General features: G+C 53.7%; 2 protein-coding genes across 2 annotated transcripts; both read right to left on the minus strand.

Annotated features, from left to right (window-relative positions):
* Positions 1-1,909: 1,909 nt before the first annotated feature.
* LOC138103875 (serine/threonine-protein kinase PAK 3-like) lies at positions 1,910-12,556 on the minus strand. Its single transcript, XM_069002485.1, has 13 exons — positions 12,481-12,556; positions 11,290-11,495; positions 10,967-11,089; positions 10,320-10,442; positions 9,888-10,092; positions 8,821-8,884; positions 7,541-7,589; positions 6,245-6,357; positions 5,595-5,712; positions 4,829-4,928; positions 4,196-4,392; positions 3,460-3,597; positions 1,910-1,999 (listed from the first exon to the last, which is right to left on the minus strand). Exons 1-13 carry the CDS (start codon positions 12,554-12,556, stop codon positions 1,910-1,912), a joined length of 1,602 nt encoding a protein of 533 aa, XP_068858586.1.
* A 2,016-nt stretch (positions 12,557-14,572) lies between these two features.
* Positions 14,573-25,216, minus strand: LOC138103876 (serine/threonine-protein kinase PAK 3-like). Its single transcript, XM_069002486.1, has 13 exons — positions 25,141-25,216; positions 23,953-24,155; positions 23,630-23,752; positions 22,983-23,105; positions 22,551-22,755; positions 21,484-21,547; positions 20,204-20,252; positions 18,908-19,020; positions 18,258-18,375; positions 17,492-17,591; positions 16,859-17,055; positions 16,123-16,260; positions 14,573-14,662 (listed from the first exon to the last, which is right to left on the minus strand). Exons 1-13 carry the CDS (start codon positions 25,214-25,216, stop codon positions 14,573-14,575), a joined length of 1,599 nt encoding a protein of 532 aa, XP_068858587.1.
* Positions 25,217-27,008: the final 1,792 nt, after the last annotated feature.

Below are 27,008 nucleotides of genomic sequence, written 5' to 3' on the forward strand. Positions count from 1 at the left end.
TCAGCAGGGTCCGCCTGCAGTGAGCACGCCACAGAGCTGCTCTGCACACTGAGGCCTTCCGTGCCTCGGCACGGCAGCTTTGCCTTGACAACGCCGGGATGCGGCCGCTGACATCACAATAGCGGCCGCTCTAGGCTGCTTTGTGAATTCATGCATAGAACCAGACCTTCTCTACAGCCAACGCCAAAAAAAGCCTGCAAAGCAGCACAAAATGCCCTCCTAGCCCGTAACCTCAAGGCATCTAGGAGTAACTCTGAAAACACACCAAGTCCCTATAGTCCACGCTGAGAAGCTGAACACTGAGAAGCTGAACATTGCAGCAACAAAGGAAATCACTCCTTCAATGATAGCTGGGGGACAAAACCTCAGGAAGCACTTTTGTAGACCTTCTTCCCCACATGTTTGCCACTGAACAAGGTGGGACCCAGGGGCCTACAAAGGGTAGGATTGATGAAAACATGGAAAGCCAAGCAACAGTTCATCCACTGCATCCACATCATCCTGCTGCTGCAGTGCTGTGGCATCTCCAAGGAGACTTGCCCATCTGAGGTGCACCTCTGGGAGCTTCCCTGCGCTCATCCATGCACCACAGAGAGCTGCCTGCTATGGACGTAAAGAAAGGACGAAAGAAAAGAAAGTACCAACACAGTGTGGGACAACTCAGAAGGTGCTGCTGGGAGGAAAGCAGTGGGCCCAAATGGGCCGGTCCCAGCAAAACTGGAAGCTGTGAGGCAGAGAGCAAATAGAGCAGGTGCTGGGAGGGCTGCAGGAAGGCAGGCTTAGGAAAACAGAAAAACCACCACCGCCCCAAAGTTTGGAAGCTTCATTCCTCTGCCTCTCGCTTTTAAACCACTTTTTCTCTATTTCTCATGCTGTGGTTTAACCCCAGCCAGCAACCAAGCACCACGCACAGCCATTCTGGCTCCCTGGGGAGACAATCGGAAGGGTAAAAGCTGGAAAACTCACAGGTGGAGATCGATTCAGTTGCATAGGGAATGCAAAAGCCACACGCTCAAGCAAAGAAAAATAAAGAACTCATTCACCATTTCCCAAGGGCAGGCAGGTGTTTTGCATCTCCAGGAGAGCAGGGTCCCCTCACGCCTCACAGTGACTTGGGAAGACAAATGCCATCACTCCAAACGTCCCCTCCTCCCTCCTTCCTGCGCCCAGCTTGAAACACTGAGCAGGATGTCAAATGGTCTGGAATATACCTGTGGCCAGTTTAGATCACCTGCCCTGGCTGTGTCCCCTCCCAAGCTCTCATGCAGCGTGACCCCAGGCCAGCTCTGTCTGGGCAGTTGCGTCCCTCATGCTGGGTGCTGAGCTGAGAGAAGCCGTGGCTCACGCAGATCCAAACTGCACAAGTTGTCACTCCCTCGCCTCAGCCTCAGTTCCCGTGGCAGAACTCGCGTGCCCGCTGGACGCTCACCTGCGCCCCAGCCTGCAAAGAAGCCCGGCTCCCTGCCCCTCTGCCCAGAGCAACACAGACACTCCCAACCTTTCCAGGAGCTGCAACACAACCAGGGCCACGGCGGCGTCCCCAGCAGTGACACCACTGCTCTGCCCCGTTTTGCCCTCCTCTGTTCACAGCTGTGAGCCTGTATCTCCACACGAGGTTGTAGCCTGGAGATAAAGAAGAAAGCAGACTTTTGCCCACTTCCAAACCATGCCACAAACGCCATCCATGCGTCTCCCCATGTTTATGCAGCACCTGACCATTCAGAAGCAAATTTAGAGCCTATTCACAGGGTGAGAACAAAGCGAGTCTTCCAATGAAAGTTTTATAGAGTATTTATTTTGACTATCAATCTAAAAAATTAGAAACTACAAACTATGAACTGTAAACTACAAACTACAAACTATAAAAAACTACCAACTACAAAAAAACAACAAGTGGCCTCTTCCAGGGCTAGTATCTCCTGTCGGCCATAAACTGCTGCGCTGCCATGATCAGAGGCGTCAGGCTGGAGGTCGGCTTGGCTGAGGTTACAAACGGATGCTGCCCAAAGAGAAAAGGAAAAAATTAACTTCTGCTTTCCCAACTCCGCTCCTCACGGGCTCAAACAGGCTTTCTCTGGTTACCAGAAAGACGCAGAAATGAGGGCACTCTCTGCACCTCTGTCTCCACGTCAAGGACCTTGCTACCGTAGGAAAACATGGCTCACAATCCCACAAATCCATTAATCCTGCAGGTGTCTGCAGCTTCTTGCCATTTTTGTTGTGCCCACATTGTGGGAATGCAGCTTGCATGTTTTCCTTTCATCAGGACACTCAACAGGCTTCTTGAGGTTGCCCTTTTCTAAGGTCATGGGCTATTTTAGTTGCTAAAAAAAGGTGAGGAGCGTAAGGCATTCCTCAGGAAACTCCAATCCCTTGGAGAAAGGCTGATCCCCGTAGGATTTTGGCCCATGTTCTGAAAACCACTGACACAAGTGGCTGACGGATTCAGCGCTGGCTTGAAGGGGGAGCAGTGCTGGCACCTCCCTCCACAGCAGGGACAGCCGAGCGGCACCTTCTGCCGCTCCCTCTCTGCCACAACGTCGTCTACATGGCTGTGCCAGGCAGCAATGGGCCAGCCTGGCCAAGTCCTGCTCAGCTGTCCCCACCTTGGTGGCACAAACCTCAACAAGTGGGGCAGGAGGGCCAAGCCAAGGCCCCTCTGAGGCTCACTGGGAGCTCCCCAAAGCCTCTCCCTCCCTCCCTCCCTCCTTTCTTGCTTCCTTCCTTCCTTCCTTCCCCCACCCAAATCTCAAAAGTATTGCCAGGGGCTGGTTTCATTGGCTTCTTCCACCACCTTTTCAGCCCTCCCTACCTGCTATTATTCTACTTCACTTCTTTTGCTACCACATTACACTGAGTGTGTTCCCAAAGTACAAAACTGGGCCACAGAAACGACCATCTCAGCATGGAGCACCTCTCCTCTGAGGAAAGGCTGAGACAGCTGGGCTTGTTCTGCCCCAAGAAGAGAAGGCCCTGGGCACACCTTCTTGCTGCCTTTCAAGACTTCCAGGGGGCTTCACAGCATGTTGAGGACATGTTTTTTTGCAAGCACAGTCGCATTAGCACAAGGGATAATAGCTCTCAACACAAAGAGGGCAGATTCAGATCAGGTCTAAGGAAGAAACTCTTTGTGACGAGAGTGCTGCAACACCAGCACAGGTCGCCCAGAGAGCTGCTCGCAGCCCCATCCCTGGGAACATTCGAGGTCAGCTCAGATGAGGCCCTGAGCACCCTGATCTACTTGACAACGTCCCTGCTCCTTGCGGACCACTTGGTCTGGGTGACCTTGAAAGGCTCCTTCCAACCCATCCCCACCCAGGATTCTCCTTCGTTTTTCTTTGAAAAGCCCCGAGACTGGCGATTCCTAGGACTGGTGCCCCTCTGACGCCTTGGATTGAGCGGATGGGAAGCCCCTGGCAGCGGGCAGCTGGCGCACCCTGCAGCCGCTTGGCCTTTTACCTGCAGAAGCTCCTGGGCAGACCAGCGCCTGTCCTCGTCTGTCTCCAGGCAGCAGTGCAGGAAGTCTCGCAACCAAGCGGACTGCTGCCTGGGGTTCTGCAGCTTCGGGGTGCCCCCGGTGCTTATCAGCTGTCGAACCTAGAGAAGAAGGAAACGCCGCGCTCTGCCTGTCTCCTTCGTACGCCAAACCGCTCACCCAGACCCCACGGGAGAAGCTCCACTCTCCAGTGGCACTTCCCTCCCTGCCACAGGCTTGGACATGCCCTTCCTACCCCACACAAAAGAGCCCAAAGCCAGAGACAGCCACAGCTAGTCCACTATGCAAAGGCTCCTGCTGTGCCCCCGATGCCATTGGCTGACCAAATTGGGAGCAACTCCATTGGCAAAAGCACACTTTGCTTCTCTGAGGAACGACACCAGCTCTTACAGGCAATTTGGAAGAGGGACTTTGGTCGAACTCTACAGTTTCCAAGGATTAGTACATAAAATAATATCTATTATTATACACTGCTCACTGCTCCCTTAGGCAGAGCTTCCATCAAGCAAAAGGCATCACAAAAGGATTTTTTGGTGCTGTTTGTGATTAAATGCCAAGGGGACGGTCTGGACAAGAAGCACGAGAGACTATGCGGCCTGGAACCTATCGTCTTCAGGTGTTAGGCAAGCTTCCCGGGCCGAAGAACGGGGCCAGACTTTGTTAGAATGACAGCAGAGTCTGAGAGCAGTTGCAGCGTACCATGGCAGAGGTGTTCATCAGGTAAGGAGGCGCTCCTTCCACCATCTCGATCCCCACGATGCCAAAGGACCAAATGTCCACTTTGGGGCCGTAGGGCTTCCTGGTGAAAATTTCTGGCGCCATCCAGTGAGTAGTCCCGGCAGCTGATCTCCGTTTGCTCTGCTCAGGGGTGAGCTGAGCAGCGAGGCCAAAATCAGCTGAGGAGAGAAATGCCCTCTGGTCAAGTCGGCCCCGAATTAGGAAAGCAAACCAAAGAACTCCCCGCTGTACCAACGTCCCAGAAGGCAGTGTGGAATCTGGCTGCAAAAGGGGCCATGCTGGCATTCCTCCGGCCTGCAGCCGAGGAAATACGGAATTGGCCACTGAGCAAAAGCCCCCAGTTTCGGGCAGTGGCTTTCAGTCCCCTGAAGCTTTAGCCCGTAACGGCCTCGCTTGGGAAGGGACACGCACAATCCAGAGCCACTCCTGACACCTTCTTCCCAGCCACACCTCCCTGCACGTTGCAGCTGTGCTCTGCGCTCGCAGCAGGGCAGCCTGCACTGCCACGGGCACCACTCTTGGGGACCTGGCAGTCACTCAAAGGCAGCCCCACACCGCAGCCCGCCATGGCTGAGCCTGGCCAACAACACCCACCCAACTTGACAGATCCGTCCAAGCCCAGGAGAATGTTGTGGCTTTTGATGTCTCGGTGGATCACTTGCTTGGAGTGAAGGAAATCCAGGCCTTGCAGGCACTGAGAGAGAGAAAAGAAACACGAGCCTAAGAGTTCCTCATCTGATTTCATCCCACAAGCAGGGAAGTGGCAAACCTGCAAGACCGACTCGCTGGGGGATGCTGAGCCATGGCAGGACAGGCTGCTGGCAAGGGCAAGAGCTTGCTGCTCCAACACGAGGACAGCAGTGCCTTTTTAAGTGAGGGCATGCATATTCGCTTCTGAGACAGAAAGGGCAACTGTTCCTCTGGCCAGTGGCCTGCAAGCACACACTGAAGGAGCGCTGCTGCAGGGGCTGTGCTCTCTCCAGCCAGACGACAGCGGATGCTTTTGCAAACACCACTTTGGGTGCAAGCATCTCCTTTGAGCCTGAGCTTTGTGAGAGTCCCGAGAGTATCTCTTTGTCTTTGCCACTTGTCTGACATTGTGCCACCAACCCGTTTGCTCTTACAGGGAAGGAATGCAGTACACTTCGGGTCCAGGCAAGTGTTCAGAGAGGCAAACACAAACAAACACAGCTGGAGAAGGGCAGGCACGCTGGCAGGCACTATCGGGTGCTCTTGCTGCTGCCAGTCGTAACAGAAAGGCAGGAAGCAAGCTGGGAAGATGAAATCACTCCTCTCCTTACCACCTCTTGGGAAGGACCATCCCGCCCAAGCCACGGGAAGCACAAGCGCCATCCCTCACCTCCCGAGAGACAGCTGCTATCTCTCCTTCTGCCATGCGAGTCTCCCTAATGACATCGTGTAAAGAGCCTCCGTCCATGTATTCCATCACTAGCCAGAGCTCCTCGTCCACCAGGTAGCTGAAAGGAGGAAACAACAGCGTGGAGATGAATGCGCACAGTTACATGACCTGATGGATTCTTGTCTCCGTGTCTCTCTCGGAGGAAGGCAGGAGCAAGTGAATAGTCATTCACTAGGCTCCACAGGCCTTGAACTCTGTGCAGTCTAAAAGCCTTCTTGGTATCCACACCAATGCAAAACACTGGGAACAGGCAAAGGAAATAAGATCTACAGTGCTTTGTCAGCACTTAAGACCCGAGGGAAAAAATCAAGCCCCAAACCTGTTGGAAAATGAAGTGCAGGGAGGGGGGAACTTTGAGGCTGTTGGCTCAGTAAGGTAGGGCCGAGTCAGGTCTTTGAAAGCGCACTTCAAACTAGGTATGCCAGGAAAGATTAATGCAGCCCCAGTGCAATCTCCTCCCAAGACGCCGTAGATCAGCAGAGAAACAGGAATTAACAGCTCTGTTCTCTGCCAGCCACCAAAGGAGTGGCTGATCCTTTGGCTTGCAGGATGGCAATGACCCTTCATGGCAGAAGAGCAGAACCACTCACCTGTCTACGTAGTTGACGAGGTTGGCGTTCTTACTGTCGCGCATGACCTGGATTTCGTTCACGCACAGTTCGGTGCTGCTCTCTCGCAGGAGACTGATTTTCTTTATGGCCACCTGAAACGACATGGAAAACCGTGAACCAAAGAAGGCTGTGGCAGGAGACCACAACGGGAACGATGAGACAGTGATTTTGGGATGACAGAGCTGGGCGGAGCAAAACCGCCTTGCGACGGGACATCAGAGGAATTCGTAGCTGAGCTTGCAAGAGCCTCTTACGCCGCTCGCTTGGGCGCCAGTCCCAGGACACAGAGCCAGAGAGCCTTTGCTTTGTACACCCAGGCGAAACACGCTCTAAACTCTCCACCTCAAAGCTCTAACAACACTCCCTACGCCCACAGCCTTCCCCCAGGGCCTTACTTTATCTTCAGCATTTCCATTCACACACCTCTTGCAAGCAGGAAGCCATTCTGTGCCGGTGAAAATGGAGCCAAACTGCTGGGAAACCACTGGCAGTTCTAGGGGGTTACATCATTACTCCAGCAACCGCTGGCATTCTTGAGTGCACAACAACACAGCAAACTCTTACAGACATGACGGGTAAAATGCCGTCCTAAAAGCATCCGGAGGGTTAAACCCCAGGAAATACAACCCTACTCACTTTACAGAAAAAATGCTGTGATGATGAAAACATCATTGAGGCTACCTCCCAAAAAGACAACCCTAGCCCTTCCACACTTCAGGAGCTGTCATTTTGCTGCACTAAAACACTTTCCTTCGCACCACGGACATTTGCAATTACTGCCTGACTGCAAAAAGGAATAGCCCACGCCTTGCTCCTCTAGCCGTGCACGCCGGGCTCTGAGCATGGCATAGGCCCTTGAGAGTCCCCTTGCAGACCTCTCTCTCGAAGCACAGTTCCCAAGGGCAGCCCTGCAGGTGGCTAAGGAGCTACCAGCACGATTCCCATGTATTTGCTACGAGCCAGAAACGAGAATTCAGGAATCCTGAGCTGCCGGCCCCAAAGAGCAGTGCCGTGCTCTAAGACACCACCTTGGCACTAAGACCCAGCTGGCTGCGTCTCCTCCTAGGAGAGAAACCGCCTGGCCTCCTCGCATTCCTTGGGGCAGCTGAGAAGGACAAAATCTGTCCCCACTGTATTTGGCAGGCGGACACTGCTCGGCACTTCAGTGGCCCTTGGAAGCAAAGCTCTACTGGCCAGCCAAAGCTCAGCCACAGCTGACAGCAGAGGGGAGGGCACTCGAGAGCTGCAGAAGCTGCGGCGCTGCCTGACGCTTACCTCTTCTCCTGTGGCAGTGTCCACTGCCGTACACACAGTGCCGAAACCCCTAGAAACAAAACAGCAGCGGAGAAAGGAGAAGTCCTTTAGTCCCTTCAAGTGCAAGACACTGCGGCCCAGCGGGAAGAAAAGGCCTGGGGCAAATCTCAAATGGGACACGACAGATTCTGGTCTGGGTCTTTTTCCCTTTGTTCTTTCCGTGTGTGCACGTGGGTGGGATTTTTCCAGGCACACACACTCCGGCTGGGCCTTCCCACACCTCTCCTTGGAGTCTATCTGCCAAACTCAGGCAACACCACACAGGCCTTCTGAGAAGCCTGAACTCACGGAACAGCCATTAGAGGAAAAGATCTAGAGACAGATCCTTCCTCCAGCTGCCAAGGAAAGTAGTCTCCAGCCACAGCCAGAGCAGCCGAAGGCCTCCATTGTTGCACACACAAATGGAGAAGTACTCTACACAGGGCATCCCTAGACAGCTTCATTCCGGGTCCAGAGCCATCAGCAGCTGCTTCTCTTCGGTGCCCCAGACACAGGAAGGACTCTACTCCTCAGGCGAGTTCTTGTACACTTGGCTGCTCCCAGAGGAAATGCTGCAAATCCATCCCATTTACAGTCAGCAGAGCTGGCTTTCAAAAGGGAACAGCTTGGGGGATTCTTTGCAGGAAAGGCCAAATCCCCACAGGATCCATGAGGGCTCTGCCATCAGGCAGGTGATGCCTTTTCCTCTAGAGTGCATCGGCACCGGCGTTTCCCTGAAGCTTTGGCTTTTGCCACCTCAGCTATAAAAGAGAGTTGCTTCTTTCACCTCTGCTTTTGGCTTCTAGACTAGGTGACGGTCATCCTGACCACTGAATCTTGTTTTCAGCAAAATATTGGAAAGAAATGCTACTGACAGCTGTTCTCTGGCAGCTCTCAGCTGCTAACTTGACCTTTGAGGCAGCACACTTTTTGCTCCTTTCATTCCCACATCTTCTGTATTCTTTTGGGACACGTAAAAATGGTTTCTGCGAAGAAAAGCGGCAAAGAGGTGCCACACACTTGAGGGACAGGAGATCTGCCAGGCGCTGCTCTTTGCCGCAGAAAAGACATTGCCAGCATCCAGGTGTCTTTGCCATGCCTTCGGACCACAGCTATAAACGCTGACCAGTACTGAGGGACGGGAGCATCTCAACGCAGTGTCTGAACAGCTTTGGAGCTTGCCTGACGTCACGCTGGGGAGATGTGACACCAGCAAAATACACAGCCCCTCCCTTTGAAGAAGGAACGGTGGCTGCACTCACCCTTTGCCAATAGTTTCCAGTTCTGTGTATTTAGCCTCGGGATCTCCCTCGCTCACCAGCATCCCTGAAAGAAACCAAAGGAAAGATGCTCACTTCACAACAGAGATCCCACCCTGCAGCAGATCAGAAAGGCAGCCCCACTCTCTCTCCCCACTCTCCTTGGGGACACCAGGCCCTTTCTTCTCAGTCACTCAGCGAACCACAACAACAACCGCACCACTACAACACCACCACCACTACCACCACAGCAACAAAACAGCAACAAAACAGTCTGTGCTGCAGCTCTGCAGCACAGATTGCCTGCGCAAAGCCTGACTGTCTAAACTAAAAACTAAGCACATGGAGAATCAGTCAGAGGAGACACGGATCAGAAAAGACAGCAGTAACCAAGAGAAGTGATTGTTGTCTAGAAACATTAAGGGCAGCAGGAAGAAGAAAACCTTTCTGTTCTTGGGAATAAACACTCTGTGACATTCAGCCAAAGCTTTAATCCTTGCAAATGTAAAGGCAGGCACCTTGGGTTCTGGAATCAACTTTTATCAACAGCTGCCCTTTCCAGAACAGGAAGAATATTGCCAAGTGCTTCCAGCAGAGGCACGATCTCCACCTTTCAGCACTTTGCCTAAACAATGCCTTTCTCCCTTTCAAGAGCAGCAGCTCATCTTATAACCCATTGCGCGGGCTTTAGGAATGAGGTCCCTCATCTTTTAGGACCGGGCTACGTTCTGAAGATGACCTTGGCTGTGCCCCCCAGGAGCTGGGCCCAGAGAGCTCCTTGAGGCCCACTCATTCGCTAGGTCACAGCCTCCTGCTCAGCCAGAAACAATCTCTTGCTTCCCTTCTGCACAGAGGGCAGCTCAGGCAAAGCCAAGCCAGGCCGAGCTGCCCTCAGAGGCAGGAGAGCCTCTGAGGTGCTCTCTCGCCACCTCAAAGCACAACAGCAGGTCCTGTGTGGAGGCCTCAGGACCCGACACTCCGCTGAGGAGAACAGGAGGTGGGAGGAGCTCATGCTGACACATGCACACACAAGGCACTGCTCCAGCAGACAAGGAATACACAGGACATACTCAGCATGGCCAGCCACTCCTCCTCTGTCTTCTCCTGCAGGTCCTCAGTGCTGCCAGAGGAACTGCTTGTGCTCCAGGTGCACGAGCTGCTTGTGCTCCAGGTGCACGAGCTGCTCGTGCTCGAGTTTCCAGCTCGGGGACTGGAGGCTTCTTCAGAGCCTGCAGCTGCAGCCCGTGCAGGTGCCAGGACAGAGGAGGTGGAGCTCTGGGACAAGAAATGACTTTGGGTCAGAAGGGTGCCTGGCAGAGATGCCCCTCCGATCCCATTTCAAATGCAAGCCCCTAGGAAGATGCTGCCGGCCACATCCAGGGCTCTTCACCTCTCGGCTTTTGCTGCCCACTTCTCCAACTCAAGGCGCAAAATCCAAAGGCTGCTTTTACACGAGGGACTAAATGACACCAAAGACACTGCTAACCAAAGCAGGCACTTACTGATGTGAGCTGCTCAGGCCGTGGGCTGACCGCAGGGGCAGGTTCCTTGGCACCCTCCTCCTCTTTAGCCTCTTCCTCGGGTACAGAGGCAGCCAGAGCAGGTGCTGACGCTGCCCCTGTGCTCTGTGGACAGACAGCAGCATGAGGGACGGGGAGGAACCTGTCAGGCAGAACCTTTAGATATATTCAGCGGCAGACCCCGCTGTATCTCAGCTGTTCCTTTAGCTACTGACAGCTGCTCCATGGAGAGGGCCAGGTCCCTCCTGGGGACAGTGACTCCTCCATGCCCTGCGAGGCTGTGAACTGCATCTTTGCACTGCTTTGAACTGCATCTTTGACAGAGAGCCTGCACAGCCACAGGGCACAAAGGGCCTCCCTTGTACCCCAGGGCAAAGACATCCTAATGCTACCTCTTGTCTCTTGCTAAGACAAATTCACAGCCCCTGTCAGAATAGTGGGAAACTGATGTCTAAACATCCGAGTTCCACACCCCTTTTCAAGGGCTTGTGGCTGGGGAAAGCGCTCTGGAAGCGCTGGAAAGATTCCAGGCCTCAGCATCTTCAGCCACACATGGGAGATGCTGTCTGATCAGAAACCTGCAGCTCTGCTTTGCTCCAGCCACAGGGCTTCCCAGAGCTGCCACTTACTGATGCTGGATGCTCAGGCCCTGCGGTGGCAGCAGATGCAGCTGGGTTGGCATCTTCCTCCCCTTTGGCCTCGTCTTCAGGAAGACACACAGCCAGAGGACGCTCCGAGGTTTCTTTTGTGCTCTGCAGACAGACAGCAGCATGAGGGACAAGCAACCTTCTTTATACTCTGCTCTAGACCCAGATGCACTAAGGAGAAATCATCTGCAGAGAAATGGGATCCTCAGTTGTTCAAACTCAAGTAAAATGGGCCAAGTAGATGCGACCGCACTCTCTTGTACAGGAGAAATTCCATCATGGCTCAAAGCACCAAGCAACCCCACTTTCATCTGATCAACAGCTCTGAAATGGAACATGGAGACAAAACAGGCAGGGATCCCCTGCAGCTGCTGCTGCTGCTGCTGCTGCTGCTGCTGCTGCTGCTGCTGCTGCTGTTGCACAGAGCCTGGACTGTACTTTCGTTCATCTGACCAGGCTGGCACTGGACTGCAACAGGCCCAGCTCACAGCTTGCTCCAAGTCGTCAAATGCTACCAACGCCAAAGGCTCCTTTCCCACTCACCCACAGACTGGATTCTCTCCAGGCATGGGCAATGTGACCTGCAACACACAAGGGAAGAAGAACCAGATGCTGTAAGAAAACTGCCTGCACTGGGCAAGCCCACCAAGAAGTCAACCCAAGGGCAGAGCGTTTTGCTTTCACTACATCCCTCCAGCAGCAATCCGTGTGCCACACAGCAAGCAAGATAACAGCACAAAATGCTGCCTTGTGTCTACCTGTTGTCCTCTTTGGCCACTCAAGCCACAGAAACTTGAGACTAAGAAAGCCCAAGTGGTTCTGTAGTAGTCAATGCTTCTGCCCCACCCCACCCAGCAGGAGCTACAGCTCCTCCCCTTCCTGCACTTCAGTTTTCTGAAGAGATTGCACACAGCAATTCCCATGAGCTTGCTGAAAATGATTCCACAGAAAAGCTTCCCCCAAGTCCCCCTCAGCCGTGGTGGCAGTTCTACTGTGACACAGCACAGGAACAGCTCCTGCGTGCAGGAGCATACAAGAACTCTTCTAAAAATGTCTATCTCAGAGGCCTTTTCCAAGCTGGTTCTGGGATTTCATCACAGAGCCAACGGCTCTTTTAGCATGCAGGAAATGTCAAGTTCCACAGGCACATCCTTGGGATGAGGGAATGCAGAGGAGAAGATGCTTCCCCTCAGTCCTAGAGAGCAGCGCACAGTTTCTACAAGGACTCCTGCCAGGCTCTCCGCATCTTCCCATCTTGGAAGATGTCTTGCTTCAGCCAGCAAACTGAGGAGACTGCACACTCCACTGCCACAGGCCTTGCCGGGATGGGGGGGAGCAGAACCCCTGCAGGCTACATTACAAATGCTGCCCACGCCCCGCTGGCTACAGACACGCCCTTCTTAGCTGGAGCTGTTGACAGCAGCTTTACCCCACTAAAGGCATCTTCACAGCAATTTGGTTTCCATATGCTGCACTGAACAAAAACGTCTACTTACGTGCCAGGTGGGTGAAAAAGTACCCAGAATAAGCCACGGAAAATGCCGTGCAAACTGCAGCACACACTCCCTCCATGGCTCGAGCAGCGCTGCTCAAGTTTGCACCGGACAAGACTCCTGGGGAAAACCAAAAAGACTCAAGAGTCCCGTCAGGGTGCAGCCTGCTGGCAGAGCCCTCCGCGATCAGCAGGGTCCGCCTGCAGTGAGCACGCCACAGAGCTGCTCTGCACACTGAGGCCTTCCGTGCCTCGGCACGGCAGCTTTGCCTTGACAACGCCGGGATGCGGCCGCTGACATCACAATAGCGGCCGCTCTAGGCTGCTTTGTGAATTCATGCATAGAACCAGACCTTCTCTACAGCCAACGCCAAAAAAAGCCTGCAAAGCAGCACAAAATGCCCTCCTAGCCCGTAACCTCAAGGCATCTAGGAGTAACTCTGAAAACACACCAAGTCCCTATAGTCCACGCTGAGAAGCTGAACACTGAGAAGCTGAACATTGCAGCAACAAAGGAAATCACTCCTTCAATGATAGCTGGGGGACAAAACCTCAGGAAGCACTTTTGTAGACCTTCTTCCCCACATGTTTGCCACTGAACAAGGTGGGACCCAGGGGCCTACAAAGGGTAGGATTGATGAAAACATGGAAAGCCAAGCAACAGTTCATCCACTGCATCCACATCATCCTGCTGCTGCAGTGCTGTGGCATCTCCAAGGAGACTTGCCCATCTGAGGTGCACCTCTGGGAGCTTCCCTGCGCTCATCCATGCACCACAGAGAGCTGCCTGCTATGGACGTAAAGAAAGGACGAAAGAAAAGAAAGTACCAACACAGTGTGGGACAACTCAGAAGGTGCTGCTGGGAGGAAAGCAGTGGGCCCAAATGGGCCGGTCCCAGCAAAACTGGAAGCTGTGAGGCAGAGAGCAAATAGAGCAGGTGCTGGGAGGGCTGCAGGAAGGCAGGCTTAGGAAAACAGAAAAACCACCACCGCCCCAAAGTTTGGAAGCTTCATTCCTCTGCCTCTCGCTTTTAAACCACTTTTTCTCTATTTCTCATGCTGTGGTTTAACCCCAGCCAGCAACCAAGCACCACGCACAGCCATTCTGGCTCCCTGGGGAGACAATCGGAAGGGTAAAAGCTGGAAAACTCACAGGTGGAGATCGATTCAGTTGCATAGGGAATGCAAAAGCCACACGCTCAAGCAAAGAAAAATAAAGAACTCATTCACCATTTCCCAAGGGCAGGCAGGTGTTTTGCATCTCCAGGAGAGCAGGGTCCCCTCACGCCTCACAGTGACTTGGGAAGACAAATGCCATCACTCCAAACGTCCCCTCCTCCCTCCTTCCTGCGCCCAGCTTGAAACACTGAGCAGGATGTCAAATGGTCTGGAATATACCTGTGGCCAGTTTAGATCACCTGCCCTGGCTGTGTCCCCTCCCAAGCTCTCATGCAGCGTGACCCCAGGCCAGCTCTGTCTGGGCAGTTGCGTCCCTCATGCTGGGTGCTGAGCTGAGAGAAGCCGTGGCTCACGCAGATCCAAACTGCACAAGTTGTCACTCCCTCGCCTCAGCCTCAGTTCCCGTGGCAGAACTCGCGTGCCCGCTGGACGCTCACCTGCGCCCCAGCCTGCAAAGAAGCCCGGCTCCCTGCCCCTCTGCCCAGAGCAACACAGACACTCCCAACCTTTCCAGGAGCTGCAACACAACCAGGGCCACGGCGGCGTCCCCAGCAGTGACACCACTGCTCTGCCCCGTTTTGCCCTCCTCTGTTCACAGCTGTGAGCCTGTATCTCCACACGAGGTTGTAGCCTGGAGATAAAGAAGAAAGCAGACTTTTGCCCACTTCCAAACCATGCCACAAACGCCATCCATGCGTCTCCCCATGTTTATGCAGCACCTGACCATTCAGAAGCAAATTTAGAGCCTATTCACAGGGTGAGAACAAAGCGAGTCTTCCAATGAAAGTTTTATAGAGTATTTATTTTGACTATCAATCTAAAAAATTAGAAACTACAAACTATGAACTGTAAACTACAAACTACAAACTATAAAAAACTACCAACTACAAAAAAACAACAAGTGGCCTCTTCCAGGGCTAGTATCTCCTGTCGGCCATAAACTGCTGCGCTGCCATGATCAGAGGCGTCAGGCTGGAGGTCGGCTTGGCTGAGGTTACAAACGGATGCTGCCCAAAGAGAAAAGGAAAAAATTAACTTCTGCTTTCCCAACTCCGCTCCTCACGGGCTCAAACAGGCTTTCTCTGGTTACCAGAAAGACGCAGAAATGAGGGCACTCTCTGCACCTCTGTCTCCACGTCAAGGACCTTGCTACCGTAGGAAAACATGGCTCACAATCCCACAAATCCATTAATCCTGCAGGTGTCTGCAGCTTCTTGCCATTTTTGTTGTGCCCACATTGTGGGAATGCAGCTTGCATGTTTTCCTTTCATCAGGACACTCAACAGGCTTCTTGAGGTTGCCCTTTTCTAAGGTCATGGGCTATTTTAGTTGCTAAAAAAAGGTGAGGAGCGTAAGGCATTCCTCAGGAAACTCCAATCCCTTGGAGAAAGGCTGATCCCCGTAGGATTTTGGCCCATGTTCTGAAAACCACTGACACAAGTGGCTGACGGATTCAGCGCTGGCTTGAAGGGGGAGCAGTGCTGGCACCTCCCTCCACAGCAGGGACAGCCGAGCGGCACCTTCTGCCGCTCCCTCTCTGCCACAACGTCGTCTACATGGCTGTGCCAGGCAGCAATGGGCCAGCCTGGCCAAGTCCTGCTCAGCTGTCCCCACCTTGGTGGCACAAACCTCAACAAGTGGGGCAGGAGGGCCAAGCCAAGGCCCCTCTGAGGCTCACTGGGAGCTCCCCAAAGCCTCTCCCTCCCTCCCTCCCTCCTTTCTTGCTTCCTTCCTTCCTTCCTTCCCCCACCCAAATCTCAAAAGTATTGCCAGGGGCTGGTTTCATTGGCTTCTTCCACCACCTTTTCAGCCCTCCCTACCTGCTATTATTCTACTTCACTTCTTTTGCTACCACATTACACTGAGTGTGTTCCCAAAGTACAAAACTGGGCCACAGAAACGACCATCTCAGCATGGAGCACCTCTCCTCTGAGGAAAGGCTGAGACAGCTGGGCTTGTTCTGCCCCAAGAAGAGAAGGCCCTGGGCACACCTTCTTGCTGCCTTTCAAGACTTCCAGGGGGCTTCACAGCATGTTGAGGACATGTTTTTTTGCAAGCACAGTCGCATTAGCACAAGGGATAATAGCTCTCAACACAAAGAGGGCAGATTCAGATCAGGTCTAAGGAAGAAACTCTTTGTGACGAGAGTGCTGCAACACCAGCACAGGTCGCCCAGAGAGCTGCTCGCAGCCCCATCCCTGGGAACATTCGAGGTCAGCTGAGATGAGGCCCTGAGCACCCTGATCTACTTGACAACGTCCCTGCTCCTTGCGGACCACTTGGTCTGGGTGACCTTGAAAGGCTCCTTCCAACCCATCCCCACCCAGGATTCTCCTTCGTTTTTCTTTGAAAAGCCCCGAGACTGGCGATTCCTAGGACTGGTGCCCCTCTGACGCCTTGGATTGAGCGGATGGGAAGCCCCTGGCAGCGGGCAGCTGGCGCACCCTGCAGCCGCTTGGCCTTTTACCTGCAGAAGCTCCTGGGCAGACCAGCGCCTGTCCTCGTCTGTCTCCAGGCAGCAGTGCAGGAAGTCTCGCAACCAAGCGGACTGCTGCCTGGGGTTCTGCAGCTTCGGGGTGCCCCCGGTGCTTATCAGCTGTCGAACCTAGAGAAGAAGGAAACGCCGCGCTCTGCCTGTCTCCTTTGTACGCCAAACCGCTCACCCAGACCCCACGGGAGAAGCTCCACTCTCCAGTGGCACTTCCCTCCCTGCCACAGGCTTGGACATGCCCTTCCTACCCCACACAAAAGAGCCCAAAGCCAGAGACAGCCACAGCTAGTCCACTATGCAAAGGCTCCTGCTGTGCCCCCGATGCCATTGGCTGACCAAATTGGGAGCAACTCCATTGGCAAAAGCACACTTTGCTTCTCTGAGGAACGACACCAGCTCTTACAGGCAATTTGGAAGAGGGACTTTGGTCGAACTCTACAGTTTCCAAGGATTAGTACATAAAATAATATCTATTATTATACACTGCTCACTGCTCCCTTAGGCAGAGCTTCCATCAAGCAAAAGGCATCACAAAAGGATTTTTTGGTGCTGTTTGTGATTAAATGCCAAGGGGACGGTCTGGACAAGAAGCACGAGAGACTATGCGGCCTGGAACCTATCGTCTTCAGGTGTTAGGCAAACTTCCCGGGCCGAAGAACGGGGCCAGACTTTGTTAGAATGACAGCAGAGTCTGAGAGCAGTTGCAGCGTACCATGGCAGAGGTGTTCATCAGGTAAGGAGGCGCTCCTTCCACCATCTCGATCCCCACGATGCCAAAGGACCAAATGTCCACTTTGGGGCCGTAGGGCTTCCTGGTGAAAATTTCTGGCGCCATCCAGTGAGTAGTCCCGGCAGCTGATCTCCGTTTGCTCTGCTCAGGGGTGAGCTGAGCAGCGAGGCCAAAATCAGCTGAGGAGAGAAATGCCCTCTGGTCAAGTCGGCCCCGAATTAGGAAAGCAAACCAAAGAACTCCCCGCTGTACCAACGTCCCAGAAGGCAGTGTGGAATCTGGCTGCAAAAGGGGCCATGCTGGCATTCCTCCGGCCTGCAGCCGAGGAAATACGGAATTGGCCACTGAGCAAAAGCCCCCAGTTTCGGGCAGTGGCTTTCAGTCCCCTGAAGCTTTAGCCCGTAACGGCCTCGCTTGGGAAGGGACACGCACAATCCAGAGCCACTCCTGACACCTTCTTCCCAGCCACACCTCCCTGCACGTTGCAGCTGTGCTCTGCGCTCGCAGCAGGGCAGCCTGCACTGCCACGGGCACCACTCTTGGGGACCTGGCAGTCACTCAAAGGCAGCCCCACACCGCAGCCCGCCATGGCTGAGCCTGGCCAACAACACCCACCCAACTTGACAGATCCGTCCAAGCCCAGGAGAATGTTGTGGCTTTTGATGTCTCGGTGGATCACTTGCTTGGAGTGAAGGAAATCCAGGCCTTGCAGGCACTGAGAGAGAGAAAAGAAACACGAGCCTAGGAGTTCCTCATCTGATTTCATCCCACAAGCAGGGAAGTGGCAAACCTGCAAGACCGACTCGCTGGGGGATGCTGAGCCATGGCAGGACAGGCTGCTGGCAAGGGCAAGAGCTTGCTGCTCCAACACGAGGACAGCAGTGCCTTTTTAAGTGAGGGCATGCATATTCGCTTCTGAGACAGAAAGGGCAACTGTTCCTCTGGCCAGTGGCCTGCAAGCACACACTGAAGGAGCGCTGCTGCAGGGGCTGTGCTCTCTCCAGCCAGACGACAGCGGATGCTTTTGCAAACACCACTTTGGGTGCAAGCATCTCCTTTGAGCCTGAGCTTTGTGAGAGTCCCGAGAGTATCTCTTTGTCTTTGCCACTTGTCTGACATTGTGCCACCAACCCGTTTGCTCTTACAGGGAAGGAATGCAGTACACTTCGGGTCCAGGCAAGTGTTCAGAGAGGCAAACACAAACAAACACAGCTGGAGAAGGGCAGGCACGCTGGCAGGCACTATCGGGTGCTCTTGCTGCTGCCAGTCGTAACAGAAAGGCAGGAAGCAAGCTGGGAAGATGAAATCACTCCTCTCCTTACCACCTCTTGGGAAGGACCATCCCGCCCAAGCCACGGGAAGCACAAGCGCCATCCCTCACCTCCCGAGAGACAGCTGCTATCTCTCCTTCTGCCATGCGAGTCTCCCTAATGACATCGTGTAAAGAGCCTCCGTCCATGTATTCCATCACTAGCCAGAGCTCCTCGTCCACCAGGTAGCTGAAAGGAGGAAACAACAGCGTGGAGATGAATGCGCACAGTTACATGACCTGATGGATTCTTGTCTCCGTGTCTCTCTCGGAGGAAGGCAGGAGCAAGTGAATAGTCATTCACTAGGCTCCACAGGCCTTGAACTCTGTGCAGTCTAAAAGCCTTCTTGGTATCCACACCAATGCAAAACACTGGGAACAGGCAAAGGAAATAAGATCTACAGTGCTTTGTCAGCACTTAAGACCCGAGGGAAAAAATCAAGCCCCAAACCTGTTGGAAAATGAAGTGCAGGGAGGGGGGAACTTTGAGGCTGTTGGCTCAGTAAGGTAGGGCCGAGTCAGGTCTTTGAAAGCGCACTTCAAACTAGGTATGCCAGGAAAGATTAATGCAGCCCCAGTGCAATCTCCTCCCAAGACGCCGTAGATCAGCAGAGAAACAGGAATTAACAGCTCTGTTCTCTGCCAGCCACCAAAGGAGTGGCTGATCCTTTGGCTTGCAGGATGGCAATGACCCTTCATGGCAGAAGAGCAGAACCACTCACCTGTCTACGTAGTTGACGAGGTTGGCGTTCTTACTGTCGCGCATGACCTGGATTTCGTTCACGCACAGTTCGGTGCTGCTCTCTCGCAGGAGACTGATTTTCTTTATGGCCACCTGAAACGACATGGAAAACCGTGAACCAAAGAAGGCTGTGGCAGGAGACCACAACGGGAACGATGAGACAGTGATTTTGGGATGACAGAGCTGGGCGGAGCAAAACCGCCTTGCGACGGGACATCAGAGGAATTCGTAGCTGAGCTTGCAAGAGCCTCTTACGCCGCTCGCTTGGGCGCCAGTCCCAGGACACAGAGCCAGAGAGCCTTTGCTTTGTACACCCAGGCGAAACACGCTCTAAACTCTCCACCTCAAAGCTCTAACAACACTCCCTACGCCCACAGCCTTCCCCCAGGGCCTTACTTTATCTTCAGCATTTCCATTCACACACCTCTTGCAAGCAGGAAGCCATTCTGTGCCGGTGAAAATGGAGCCAAACTGCTGGGAAACCACTGGCAGTTCTAGGGGGTTACATCATTACTCCAGCAACCGCTGGCATTCTTGAGTGCACAACAACACAGCAAACTCTTACAGACATGACGGGTAAAATGCCGTCCTAAAAGCATCCGGAGGGTTAAACCCCAGGAAATACAACCCTACTCACTTTACAGAAAAAATGCTGTGATGATGAAAACATCATTGAGGCTACCTCCCAAAAAGACAACCCTAGCCCTTCCACACTTCAGGAGCTGTCATTTTGCTGCACTAAAACACTTTCCTTCGCACCACGGACATTTGCAATTACTGCCTGACTGCAAAAAGGAATAGCCCACGCCTTGCTCCTCTAGCCGTGCACGCCGGGCTCTGAGCATGGCATAGGCCCTTGAGAGTCCCCTTGCAGACCTCTCTCTCGAAGCACAGTTCCCAAGGGCAGCCCTGCAGGTGGCTAAGGAGCTACCAGCACGATTCCCATGTATTTGCTACGAGCCAGAAACGAGAATTCAGGAATCCTGAGCTGCCGGCCCCAAAGAGCAGTGCCGTGCTCTAAGACACCACCTTGGCACTAAGACCCAGCTGGCTGCGTCTCCTCCTAGGAGAGAAACCGCCTGGCCTCCTCGCATTCCTTGGGGCAGCTGAGAAGGACAAAATCTGTCCCCACTGTATTTGGCAGGCGGACACTGCTCGGCACTTCAGTGGCCCTTGGAAGCAAAGCTCTACTGGCCAGCCAAAGCTCAGCCACAGCTGACAGCAGAGGGGAGGGCACTCGAGAGCTGCAGAAGCTGCGGCGCTGCCTGACGCTTACCTCTTCTCCTGTGGCAGTGTCCACTGCCGTACACACAGTGCCGAAACCCCTAGAAACAAAACAGCAGCGGAGAAAGGAGAAGTCCTTTAGTCCCTTCAAGTGCAAGACACTGCGGCCCAGCGGGAAGAAAAGGCCTGGGGCAAATCTCAAATGGGACACGACAGATTCTGGTCTGGGTCTTTTTCCCTTTGTTCTTTCCGTGTGTGCACGTGGGTGGGATTTTTCCAGGCACACACACTCCGGCTGGGCCTTCCCACACCTCTCCTTGGAGTCTATCTGCCAAACTCAGGCAACACCACACAGGCCTTCTGAGAAGCCTGAACTCACGGAACAGCCATTAGAGGAAAAGATCTAGAGACAGATCCTTCCTCCAGCTGCCAAGGAAAGTAGTCTCCAGCCACAGCCAGAGCAGCCGAAGGCCTCCATTGTTGCACACACAAATGGAGAAGTACTCTACACAGGGCATCCCTAGACAGCTTCATTCCGGGTCCAGAGCCATCAGCAGCTGCTTCTCTTCGGTGCCCCAGACACAGGAAGGACTCTACTCCTCAGGCGAGTTCTTGTACACTTGGCTGCTCCCAGAGGAAATGCTGCAAATCCATCCCATTTACAGTCAGCAGAGCTGGCTTTCAAAAGGGAACAGCTTGGGGGATTCTTTGCAAGAAAGGCCAAATCCCCACAGGATCCATGAGGGCTCTGCCATCAGGCAGGTGATGCCTTTTCCTCTAGAGTGCATCGGCACCGGCGTTTCCCTGAAGCTTTGGCTTTTGCCACCTCAGCTATAAAAGAGAGTTGCTTCTTTCACCTCTGCTTTTGGCTTCTAGACTAGGTGACGGTCATCCTGACCACTGAATCTTGTTTTCAGCAAAATATTGGAAAGAAATGCTACTGACAGCTGTTCTCTGGCAGCTCTCAGCTGCTAACTTGACCTTTGAGGCAGCACACTTTTTGCTCCTTTCATTCCCACATCTTCTGTATTCTTTTGGGACACGTAAAAATGGTTTCTGCGAAGAAAAGCGGCAAAGAGGTGCCACACACTTGAGGGACAGGAGATCTGCCAGGCGCTGCTCTTTGCCGCAGAAAAGACATTGCCAGCATCCAGGTGTCTTTGCCATGCCTTCGGACCACAGCTATAAACGCTGACCAGTACTGAGGGACGGGAGCATCTCAACGCAGTGTCTGAACAGCTTTGGAGCTTGCCTGACGTCACGCTGGGGAGATGTGACACCAGCAAAATACACAGCCCCTCCCTTTGAAGAAGGAACGGTGGCTGCACTCACCCTTTGCCAATAGTTTCCAGTTCTGTGTATTTAGCCTCGGGATCTCCCTCGCTCACCAGCATCCCTGAAAGAAACCAAAGGAAAGATGCTCACTTCACAACAGAGATCCCACCCTGCAGCAGATCAGAAAGGCAGCCCCACTCTCTCTCCCCACTCTCCTTGGGGACACCAGGCCCTTTCTTCTCAGTCACTCAGCGAACCACAACAACAACCGCACCACTACAACACCACCACCACTACCACCACAGCAACAAAACAGCAACAAAACAGTCTGTGCTGCAGCTCTGCAGCACAGATTGCCTGCGCAAAGCCTGACTGTCTAAACTAAAAACTAAGCACATGGAGAATCAGTCAGAGGAGACACGGATCAGAAAAGACAGCAGTAACCAAGAGAAGTGATTGTTGTCTAGAAACATTAAGGGCAGCAGGAAGAAGAAAACCTTTCTGTTCTTGGGAATAAACACTCTGTGACATTCAGCCAAAGCTTTAATCCTTGCAAATGTAAAGGCAGGCACCTTGGGTTCTGGAATCAACTTTTATCAACAGCTGCCCTTTCCAGAACAGGAAGAATATTGCCAAGTGCTTCCAGCAGAGGCACGATCTCCACCTTTCAGCACTTTGCCTAAACAATGCCTTTCTCCCTTTCAAGAGCAGCAGCTCATCTTATAACCCATTGCGCGGGCTTTAGGAATGAGGTCCCTCATCTTTTAGGACCGGGCTACGTTCTGAAGATGACCTTGGCTGTGCCCCCCAGGAGCTGGGCCCAGAGAGCTCCTTGAGGCCCACTCATTCGCTAGGTCACAGCCTCCTGCTCAGCCAGAAACAATCTCTTGCTTCCCTTCTGCACAGAGGGCAGCTCAGGCAAAGCCAAGCCAGGCCGAGCTGCCCTCAGAGGCAGGAGAGCCTCTGAGGTGCTCTCTCGCCACCTCAAAGCACAACAGCAGGTCCTGTGTGGAGGCCTCAGGACCCGACACTCCGCTGAGGAGAACAGGAGGTGGGAGGAGCTCATGCTGACACATGCACACACAAGGCACTGCTCCAGCAGACAAGGAATACACAGGACATACTCAGCATGGCCAGCCACTCCTCCTCTGTCTTCTCCTGCAGGTCCTCAGTGCTGCCAGAGGAACTGCTTGTGCTCCAGGTGCACGAGCTGCTTGTGCTCCAGGTGCACGAGCTGCTCGTGCTCGAGTTTCCAGCTCGGGGACTGGAGGCTTCTTCAGAGCCTGCAGCTGCAGCCCGTGCAGGTGCCAGGACAGAGGAGGTGGAGCTCTGGGACAAGAAATGACTTTGGGTCAGAAGGGTGCCTGGCAGAGATGCCCCTCCGATCCCATTTCAAATGCAAGCCCCTAGGAAGATGCTGCCGGCCACATCCAGGGCTCTTCACCTCTCGGCTTTTGCTGCCCACTTCTCCAACTCAAGGCGCAAAATCCAAAGGCTGCTTTTACACGAGGGACTAAATGACACCAAAGACACTGCTAACCAAAGCAGGCACTTACTGATGTGAGCTGCTCAGGCCGTGGGCTGACCGCAGGGGCAGGTTCCTTGGCACCCTCCTCCTCTTTAGCCTCTTCCTCGGGTACAGAGGCAGCCAGAGCAGGTGCTGACGCTGCCCCTGTGCTCTGTGGACAGACAGCAGCATGAGGGACGGGGAGGAACCTGTCAGGCAGAACCTTTAGATATATTCAGCGGCAGACCCCGCTGTATCTCAGCTGTTCCTTTAGCTACTGACAGCTGCTCCATGGAGAGGGCCAGGTCCCTCCTGGGGACAGTGACTCCTCCATGCCCTGCGAGGCTGTGAACTGCATCTTTGCACTGCTTTGAACTGCATCTTTGACAGAGAGCCTGCACAGCCACAGGGCACAAAGGGCCTCCCTTGTACCCCAGGGCAAAGACATCCTAATGCTACCTCTTGTCTCTTGCTAAGACAAATTCACAGCCCCTGTCAGAATAGTGGGAAACTGATGTCTAAACATCCGAGTTCCACACCCCTTTTCAAGGGCTCGTGGCTGGGGAAAGCGCTCTGGAAGCGCTGGAAAGATTCCAGGCCTCAGCATCTTCAGCCACACATGGGAGATGCTGTCTGATCAGAAACCTGCAGCTCTGCTTTGCTCCAGCCACAGGGCTTCCCAGAGCTGCCACTTACTGATGCTGGATGCTCAGGCCCTGCGGTGGCAGCAGATGCAGCTGGGTTGGCATCTTCCTCCCCTTTGGCCTCGTCTTCAGGAAGACACACAGCCAGAGGACGCTCCGAGGTTTCTTTTGTGCTCTGCAGACAGACAGCAGCATGAGGGACAAGCAACCTTCTTTATACTCTGCTCTAGACCCAGATGCACTAAGGAGAAATCATCTGCAGAGAAATGGGATCCTCAGTTGTTCAAACTCAAGTAAAATGGGCCAAGTAGATGCGACCGCACTCTCTTGTACAGGAGAAATTCCATCATGGCTCAAAGCACCAAGCAACCCCACTTTCATCTGATCAACAGCTCTGAAATGGAACATGGAGACAAAACAGGCAGGGATCCCCTGCAGCTGCTGCTGCTGCTGCTGCTGCTGCTGCTGCTGCTGCTGCTGCTGTTGCACAGAGCCTGGACTGTACTTTCGTTCATCTGACCAGGCTGGCACTGGACTGCAACAGGCCCAGCTCACAGCTTGCTCCAAGTCGTCAAATGCTACCAACGCCAAAGGCTCCTTTCCCACTCACCCACAGACTGGATTCTCTCCAGGCATGGGCAATGTGACCTGCAACACACAAGGGAAGAAGAACCAGATGCTGTAAGAAAACTGCCTGCACTGGGCAAGCCCACCAAGAAGTCAACCCAAGGGCAGAGCGTTTTGCTTTCACTACATCCCTCCAGCAGCAATCCGTGTGCCACACAGCAAGCAAGATAACAGCACAAAATGCTGCCTTGTGTCTACCTGTTGTCCTCTTTGGCCACTCAAGCCACAGAAACTTGAGACTAAGAAAGCCCAAGTGGTTCTGTAGTAGTCAATGCTTCTGCCCCACCCCACCCAGCAGGAGCTACAGCTCCTCCCCTTCCTGCACTTCAGTTTTCTGAAGAGATTGCACACAGCAATTCCCATGAGCTTGCTGAAAATGATTCCACAGAAAAGCTTCCCCCAAGTCCCCCTCAGCCGTGGTGGCAGTTCTACTGTGACACAGCACAGGAACAGCTCCTGCGTGCAGGAGCATACAAGAACTCTTCTAAAAATGTCTATCTCAGAGGCCTTTTCCAAGCTGGTTCTGGGATTTCATCACAGAGCCAACGGCTCTTTTAGCATGCAGGAAATGTCAAGTTCCACAGGCACATCCTTGGGATGAGGGAATGCAGAGGAGAAGATGCTTCCCCTCAGTCCTAGAGAGCAGCGCACAGTTTCTACAAGGACTCCTGCCAGGCTCTCCGCATCTTCCCATCTTGGAAGATGTCTTGCTTCAGCCAGCAAACTGAGGAGACTGCACACTCCACTGCCACAGGCCTTGCCGGGATGGGGGGGAGCAGAACCCCTGCAGGCTACATTACAAATGCTGCCCACGCCCCGCTGGCTACAGACACGCCCTTCTTAGCTGGAGCTGTTGACAGCAGCTTTACCCCACTAAAGGCATCTTCACAGCAATTTGGTTTCCATATGCTGCACTGAACAAAAACGTCTACTTACGTGCCAGGTGGGTGAAAAAGTACCCAGAATAAGCCACGGAAAATGCCGTGCAAACTGCAGCACACACTCCCTCCATGGCTCGAGCAGCGCTGCTCAAGTTTGCACCGGACAAGACTCCTGGGGAAAACCAAAAAGACTCAAGAGTCCCGTCAGGGTGCAGCCTGCTGGCAGAGCCCTCCGCGATCAGCAGGGTCCGCCTGCAGTGAGCACGCCACAGAGCTGCTCTGCACACTGAGGCCTTCCGTGCCTCGGCACGGCAGCTTTGCCTTGACAACGCCGGGATGCGGCCGCTGACATCACAATAGCGGCCGCTCTAGGCTGCTTTGTGAATTCATGCATAGAACCAGACCTTCTCTACAGCCAACGCCAAAAAAAGCCTGCAAAGCAGCACAAAATGCCCTCCTAGCCCGTAACCTCAAGGCATCTAGGAGTAACTCTGAAAACACACCAAGTCCCTATAGTCCACGCTGAGAAGCTGAACACTGAGAAGCTGAACATTGCAGCAACAAAGGAAATCACTCCTTCAATGATAGCTGGGGGACAAAACCTCAGGAAGCACTTTTGTAGACCTTCTTCCCCACATGTTTGCCACTGAACAAGGTGGGACCCAGGGGCCTACAAAGGGTAGGATTGATGAAAACATGGAAAGCCAAGCAACAGTTCATCCACTGCATCCACATCATCCTGCTGCTGCAGTGCTGTGGCATCTCCAAGGAGACTTGCCCATCTCAGGTGCACCTCTGGGAGCTTCCCTGCGCTCATCCATGCACCACAGAGAGCTGCCTGCTATGGACGTAAAGAAAGGACGAAAGAAAAGAAAGTACCAACACAGTGTGGGACAACTCAGAAGGTGCTGCTGGGAGGAAAGCAGTGGGCCCAAATGGGCCGGTCCCAGCAAAACTGGAAGCTGTGAGGCAGAGAGCAAATAGAGCAGGTGCTGGGAGGGCTGCAGGAAGGCAGGCTTAGGAAAACAGAAAAACCACCACCGCCCCAAAGTTTGGAAGCTTCATTCCTCTGCCTCTCGCTTTTAAACCACTTTTTCTCTATTTCTCATGCTGTGGTTTAACCCCAGCCAGCAACCAAGCACCACGCACAGCCATTCTGGCTCCCTGGGGAGACAATCGGAAGGGTAAAAGCTGGAAAACTCACAGGTGGAGATCGATTCAGTTGCATAGGGAATGCAAAAGCCACACGCTCAAGCAAAGAAAAATAAAGAACTCATTCACCATTTCCCAAGGGCAGGCAGGTGTTTTGCATCTCCAGGAGAGCAGGGTCCCCTCACGCCTCACAGTGACTTGGGAAGACAAATGCCATCACTCCAAACGTCCCCTCCTCCCTCCTTCCTGCGCCCAGCTTGAAACACTGAGCAGGATGTCAAATGGTCTGGAATATACCTGTGGCCAGTTTAGATCACCTGCCCTGGCTGTGTCCCCTCCCAAGCTCTCATGCAGCGTGACCCCAGGCCAGCTCTGTCTGGGCAGTTGCGTCCCTCATGCTGGGTGCTGAGCTGAGAGAAGCCGTGGCTCACGCAGATCCAAACTGCACAAGTTGTCACTCCCTCGCCTCAGCCTCAGTTCCCGTGGCAGAACTCGCGTGCCCGCTGGACGCTCACCTGCGCCCCAGCCTGCAAAGAAGCCCGGCTCCCTGCCCCTCTGCCCAGAGCAACACAGACACTCCCAACCTTTCCAGGAGCTGCAACACAACCAGGGCCACGGCGGCGTCCCCAGCAGTGACACCACTGCTCTGCCCCGTTTTGCCCTCCTCTGTTCACAGCTGTGAGCCTGTATCTCCACACGAGGTTGTAGCCTGGAGATAAAGAAGAAAGCAGACTTTTGCCCACTTCCAAACCATGCCACAAACGCCATCCA

Source organism: Aphelocoma coerulescens, assembly GCF_041296385.1.
Source record: "Aphelocoma coerulescens isolate FSJ_1873_10779 chromosome Z unlocalized genomic scaffold, UR_Acoe_1.0 ChrZ, whole genome shotgun sequence".
In the NCBI taxonomy this organism is placed as follows: Eukaryota; Metazoa; Chordata; class Aves; order Passeriformes; family Corvidae; genus Aphelocoma; species Aphelocoma coerulescens.

Excerpts from the sequence above, each read along its gene's own strand:
- LOC138103875 (XM_069002485.1), bottom strand. The coding sequence starts at position 12,556 with ATGGAGGGAGTGTGTGCTGCAGTTTGCACGGCATTTTCCGTGGCTTAT. Across the intron at positions 10,443-10,966 it reads GGCCTGAGCATCCAGCATCA|AGCACAGGGGCAGCGTCAGC; the intron begins GTAAGTGGCAGC and ends GTCTGTCCACAG. Across the intron at positions 3,598-4,195 it reads TGATGAACACCTCTGCCATG|GTTCGACAGCTGATAAGCAC; the intron begins GTACGCTGCAAC and ends CTTCTTCTCTAG.
- LOC138103876 (XM_069002486.1), bottom strand. The coding sequence starts at position 25,216 with ATGGAGGGAGTGTGTGCTGCAGTTTGCACGGCATTTTCCGTGGCTTAT. Across the intron at positions 21,548-22,550 it reads GGAGTGGCTGGCCATGCTGA|GGATGCTGGTGAGCGAGGGA; the intron begins GTATGTCCTGTG and ends GGTTTCTTTCAG. Across the intron at positions 17,056-17,491 it reads GGACGGATCTGTCAAGTTGG|CTGATTTTGGCCTCGCTGCT; the intron begins GTGGGTGTTGTT and ends TTCTCTCCTCAG.